The following is a 6,000-nucleotide window of genomic DNA, read 5'->3' on the forward strand; positions in this document are numbered from 1 at the left end:
GTCCTGTTACTGCACATTTCAATTAATCAACACAAATCTTTTTTGACCAATTATAAACAAACTCATTTAATATTATTGTGAAATGCAACATCGGTTTATAGTGCAAAGTATGGTGTAACCTAGTTTCTACATTCTTCTATATAAGGGATTCAAATAAAGTAGAATGAGCATACTCAGACTCCCCAGTAAACAGTGTCACCCTGTCCCTCATTTCTACATTGGTTCTCAATTCCAAATCTGAAAAGTATCATATTTACTTCCACTCTGAAAATCACTGGTCTCTTAAAAGTGCTGCCACTGATCAAGTTTAACATGCCGCTCCCAATTTCAGATTTTGCCTTCCTACACATCTGGTTCCTTCTCTCAGGGAAGATGATACTTTCCTGTTTTTATACAAACACGCACGCACGCACTCACTCACTCACTCTGTGGGTCAGCCTTCACCAGATGCCACCTGACCTACAATTTGGTGAGTACAGCATTTCCACTTGGCACCATGTGATGCCAAAGGGAACTTGACTATTCTCTGTACATGGTACATTTACAAACAGGGTTAGTTCCACTTTTCCTCAGCTGCTACTTGTGCTGTCCAATTAAGATTGTAAGACTTAAGACTTCTATGCCTGCAGGTATTTTATATAACTACCTGTATACATGTAACTGTTTGTATGTTTCCTGGTGGTCACAGTATGTTTATGCAATTGTTCAGTGTGTCCCCTAGTGATTACAGTCCTTTGCATGATTCTGGAAGCTTCTCTTGGTATCATAGCATTTAAATGAAGGCTATCTGATTGGTTAACTCTTATCTATGAATTTGGATGTAATGTTTCTTATCTATGGGGTATAAGAAGGGCTTCTTTACTCTTCTCTGTCTTATGTTCTTAGATACTAGACCTTCGTTGCTCTACATTTCCAAATGTCTTTGCTCTAGTTGCACTTAATCAAACTATCATGTTGCAACAAGTTTTGTGCTTCTTTCTTGACCTGAAATAACCTTGGATCAAAACATCAGATAGACAGAAGTTGGCCATTCGGTCCATCAAGTATGCTCTGCCATTTGATCATGGCTGGTTTATTTTTCCTCTCATTCTCCTGCCTTCTTGCTGTGTAACCTTTGACACCTTTACTAACCAAGAACTATCAGCCTCTGCTTTAAATATACCCAATGACTTGGATTCCACAACCATCTGTGACAATGAATGCCATTGATTCACCACCCTCTGGCTAAAGAAAATACCCATATCTGTTCCAAAGGGATGTCGTTCTATTCTGTGCCCTCTGGTCTTCACTCTCCCACTATTGTAAATACCTCTATACTCTCTATGCCTTTCTATATTCAGTAGACTTCTCCTTTCATTCTTCTAAATTCCAGTGAGTAAATGCCTAGAGCTATCAAATAGTCCTCATGCGTTAATGTTTTCATTCCCGAGATCATTCTTGTAAATCTCCTCCACATCCTTTCACCAGCCCAAAACTCTAAATGTGGTCTGACCAGAGCCTTATAAAGCTTCAGCATTACATCCTAGCTTTTACATTCTAATCCTCTTGAAACAAAATGCTAACATTCCACTTCCTTATTATGGACTCAGACTACATATCAACCTTTAGGGTGTTCTGCACTAAGGCTCCCAAGTTCCTTTGCAGTTCCAATTTTTGAACTCGCTCTTCATTTAGAACACAGGTTACACCTTTATTCCTTCTATCAAAGTCCACGACCACCTGCTACTTCTTTACCTTCAAGTCGTTCTGCAAATTCCCTGCTTCCTCAATGCTGCAAGGCTCATAAACTCTATATAAACCTATTGCTAATAATAAGTCCAGTGAGTGTAGTTCACCAAATCGAAACAATTTAGATCAGGTGTCCTGCTGAACTGCATAATATTTATTTAGCAATCCCGTCAGACTGTGTCCCGTGCTGAGCCACTCTTCCCCACTTCGGACTTTGTCCTGATCCACTATACAAACACCCCACAGTGGAGCTGGCTGATCAAAGGCTAGCCTAGGATCAGCATACCACACTTAAAACAGAAGGTTGCCATTCAGACCCTCATGCTTGTGTTGACGAAGAAAGTCCCCAGTCGAATCCTATCTCTTGCTTCCAGGCTTAACCAGAGAGGGTGCAGAGGGAGGGGAGAGAGAAGGTACAGAGACTCGAGGGGGAAGGGGAAGAGAATAGCACATTTCTTCATCCTGTTTGGCGTCACATTTCCCTCCAGCACCCGGGACTGCGCCCCCCATCAATTTTCTCATCCCGCAAAACCCTTAGGAAGTCACTCCCGGGTCTGGCCTGTCCGGCTTGCTACCTGCGGCCCAGGCGTCAGATCGAGCGCTGCTCTATGCAGTCCAGCCTCGGTCTTCAGGCCGCTGAGCCGATCACGGACAAAGGCCGATCGCTGTAACACGATCTACGGGGGGATTCAACAAACCTACCGAAATGCAGACAAACACGAACACTCAGGCCCGAGGCGACAGTCTCTCGCAAAAACAGGAACATGGGGCAGAGTTTAGGGGAGGAGTGTGCTCCAGGTAGGCGGGGCTCGTTGGCAACGTCAAATTCTGCCCCAGGCCCTGGCTGCATGTGAAGTGTGGTCTGAGAGTGCAGAATGGGCTGCCGGCAGGAGTTCTGTACGTTATTTTGATTTCAATGGTGATGCGAAGTTTGTATGGGTACATGGTATATGGCTATGGTCCCGGTGCAGTGCAGGTTGATGGGGGTGGGTAGTTTAAATGGTTTTAGCATGGATAAGTGGGCTGTTACTGTACTGTATTTCTCTGATTATCCCGGCTCCTACATACACACACACACACACCAGTATTTTCCATCATGACTCCTACAATCTCACTTTTCCATCCTGACTCCTACAATCCCACTTTTCCATCCTGACTCCTACAATCCCACTTTTCCATCCTGACTCCTACAATCTCACTTTTCCATCCTGACTCCTACAATCCCACTTTTCCATCCTGACTCCTACAACCCCACTTCGACCCCCCTCCACCCATACTTCAACACTGCCCTAACCCCATCCCTTTACACCTCCCACACTCTCAGGTTGTCAGCACCAAACTCGGGGATCGAGAGTTGTAACCTGACTGCCTGGGTCTCGAGGTGACTGAGAGACCACAGGTGGGGCCGGAAGTATGTAATAGTGAGTGTGTCCATTCCTGCTACCAGTCACGCTGGGCTTTTGTGTGGCCCTGAGTGTTTTCTGTACCATCTCGAATGCTCCATTGTCTTCCGTGGCCATGGGCCTGAGCTTCCCAGGAATGTGAGGGAACTGTGAATATATCTTTGAGTCTTTTTTCTCCTGGACATTGGAATGGTGTTGGGAGTCTAGTACTGGGTAGGGCATGATGTGTTTTGCCCAATAGAGATGATTGAGTGCAATTAGAACCTCAATATTAAGGCTACTGAAATGGGCCTTTACTCAACACTATTAGACATTCGAGAGGGGAATTGGTGGAAGCCCCTCTTCATGCAATCCCTTTGAACTCAAAGTACATGAGGTTTCCTGCTCTTTAACAATGATGGTAACAAGTGATTGAATGCAATTAAAATTTTTCAATTGTATGGTTTAATATATGGATTGCAGAAAAATAGTTCAATTGAATGGTGTGTTTTTAATGTAAAACACATATTAACTGAGAAGACACCTCTCTTTGAGCACCTTGCTGGAAATAAGATTAAAATTAATGGTTAAAATTATTACTGCTATGCTGTAGGTATTTAATTTTAGCAGTTCTGTAAGAGCAGTCTGTTCTATTTTCAGCATGATTGGGTTTGAACTAAAGATAAGGGGTTGTGATGTTCATGTAGAGTCATCCAATCAGGATGGTGGAATTGGGTGGAGGTTCTAGGGAACACTGGGTGAAGAGGTTTTTGTGACATACACTGGTGTGTGTCGAGGTCTTTTTAGCAGGATCTGGGAGAAGACTGGAGCGAAGGTGATTGAGGATGCTATCCCTGTTGCACAAGGTGCTTTGTGCAGATTAATAGCTTCAAGGAGAAAGGTGCATTACTCCCATGGGAGACCCCGTTTGTTCAAGATGGATTTTGGGTGGCATTTGGAAGGTGGTTTGCATTCATGGTGTGGGCTAGTGCATGAGCTAAAGACAACTTCAGGATGAGCTCCAACTTGTGTCCACGTTTGAACTGGATTAATTATAATCCTTTTTTTTCTTTTCCATTAGAACTAAACATTTCATTAGTTCATTAAATTAGGTCAGTTCATTAAAACTAACATTTGTAAATATAGTTTATAATTGTGTGCAGTATACAATTTGTTATTTCTTGCTGATGGGTAATTGCAAATGAGCGGTATTTACACAGTATTTGCTCAGATCAGGGTTTGAGAGGGCAAGACATCCCAACCTCCAGGGTTGTTTGATGGGACCCAAGTCATATTGACCTTAGAAGTACGGAGTCTGAGAAGGTGGTTTTCTCACCGCTAAGTCCAGTGGCTGCTAGCAAGGGGCTAATGAGACACATCCCTAGAAACGCCCAGTAAAAAGGGGGTTTCATAAGTATACCAGGAATGTTTGAAAGCTTATGCGGACAGAAACCCCAGATACTCAATTTTGGGAAAATCAGATTGGTGCTAGATCCCAGGAGGGGGAATTTCTAGAGTGCTTATGAAATGGCTTTCTAGAGCAGCTTATGGCTGAGCCTACTAAGGGATCAGCTATCCTGGATTGGATGTTGTGCAATTAATGGGAATTGATAAGAGAGCTTAAGGTAAAGGAAACCTTAGAGGACTAGTAGTCACAATATGATAGATTTCATCCTGCAATTTGAGAAGGATCAGTATTACAATGGAGTAAAGGGAATTACCAAGGCATGAGAGAGAGGGGCTAGCCAGAATTGATTGGAAAAGAACACTAGCACGGATGACAGCAGAGCAGCAGTGGCTGGAATTTCTGGGAGTAATTTAGAAGGCACAGGATATATACATTCCAAAGAAGAAGAAGTGTTCTAAAGTCAGGCTGACAAGGGAAATCAAAGATAGAATAAAAGCCAAAGTGTGGCATATAATAGAACAAAAATCTGGGAAGTTAGAGGATTGGGAAGCACTTAAAAAAACCAACAGAAGGCAATCATTCAAGTCATAAAGAAGGAAAAGATGGAAAACAAAGATAACCTAGCCAGTGGATAACAAAAGTTTCTTCAGATACATAAAGTGTCTTCCATCTCTCAAAAGAGAGGCAAGAGTGTATAAGGAACTGCTGGAAAATTATGCTGGAGAAGTGATAATTGGGGACAAGGAAATGACAGATGAACTGAATAATTTTGCATCAGTCTTCACTGTGGAAGCTACATCAGTATGCCAGAAGTTCAAGTGTCGGGGACAGAAGTGAATGAAGTCATCATTACTAGGGAGAAGTTTCTTGGAAAGCTGAAAGGTCTGAATATAGGTACATCACGTGGATAAGATTGTATACACCCAGGGTTCAGAAATAAGTAGCTGAAGAGATTGTGGAGGCCTTGGTAATGATCTTTCAAGAATCAATTGATTCTGGCATGGTTCAGGAGGAATGGAAAATTGCAAATATCACTCCAAGAAGGGAATGGATCAGAAGAAAAGAAATTATAGGTCAGCTAGTTGGTTGAGAAGATGTTGAAGTCGATTATTAAGGATGTGGGGACTTGGAAGTTCATCATAAAGAAGGCCATAGTCAGCATGGTTTCCTCAAAGGAAAATCTTGTCTGACAAATCTGTTGGAATTCATTAAAGAAATAACAAGCAGGATAGACAAAGGAGAATCCGTTGATGTTGTGTACTTGGATTTTAAGAAGCCCTTTGTCAAGATACTAGCATGGATTGATTGGCAGGAAGCAAAAAGTGGGAATAAAGGGGTTTTTTTCTGGTTGGCTGCCTATGACTAGTGTTCCACAGGGAATGTTTCTTTTGATGTTATGTATTAATGACTTTGATGACAGAATTGATAGCTTTGTAGCAAAGTTTGCAGACTATACAAACATAGTTGGAGGGGCAAGTAGTT

At 42.4% G+C, this 6,000-nt stretch overlaps 1 protein-coding gene across 2 annotated transcripts in view; it reads right to left on the reverse strand.

Annotated features, from left to right (window-relative positions):
* Positions 1-2,544, reverse strand: part of esd (esterase D/formylglutathione hydrolase) — a 53,122-nt gene extending 50,578 nt beyond the window's left edge. The window contains exon 1 of one of the 2 annotated variants that reach the window (XM_073046171.1): positions 2,431-2,544. Coding sequence is in view for 1 of the 2 variants with exons in the window: in XM_073046170.1 (XP_072902271.1) it covers positions 2,431-2,494 (64 nt within the window). In the remaining variant the exon portion in view is untranslated. The remainder of the gene's footprint in view (positions 1-2,430) is intronic. The other variant, XM_073046170.1, reaches the window with a different exon arrangement.
* Positions 2,545-6,000: the final 3,456 nt, after the last annotated feature.

Source organism: Hemitrygon akajei, chromosome 5, assembly GCF_048418815.1.
Source record: "Hemitrygon akajei chromosome 5, sHemAka1.3, whole genome shotgun sequence".
Taxonomy (NCBI): domain Eukaryota; kingdom Metazoa; phylum Chordata; class Chondrichthyes; order Myliobatiformes; family Dasyatidae; genus Hemitrygon; species Hemitrygon akajei.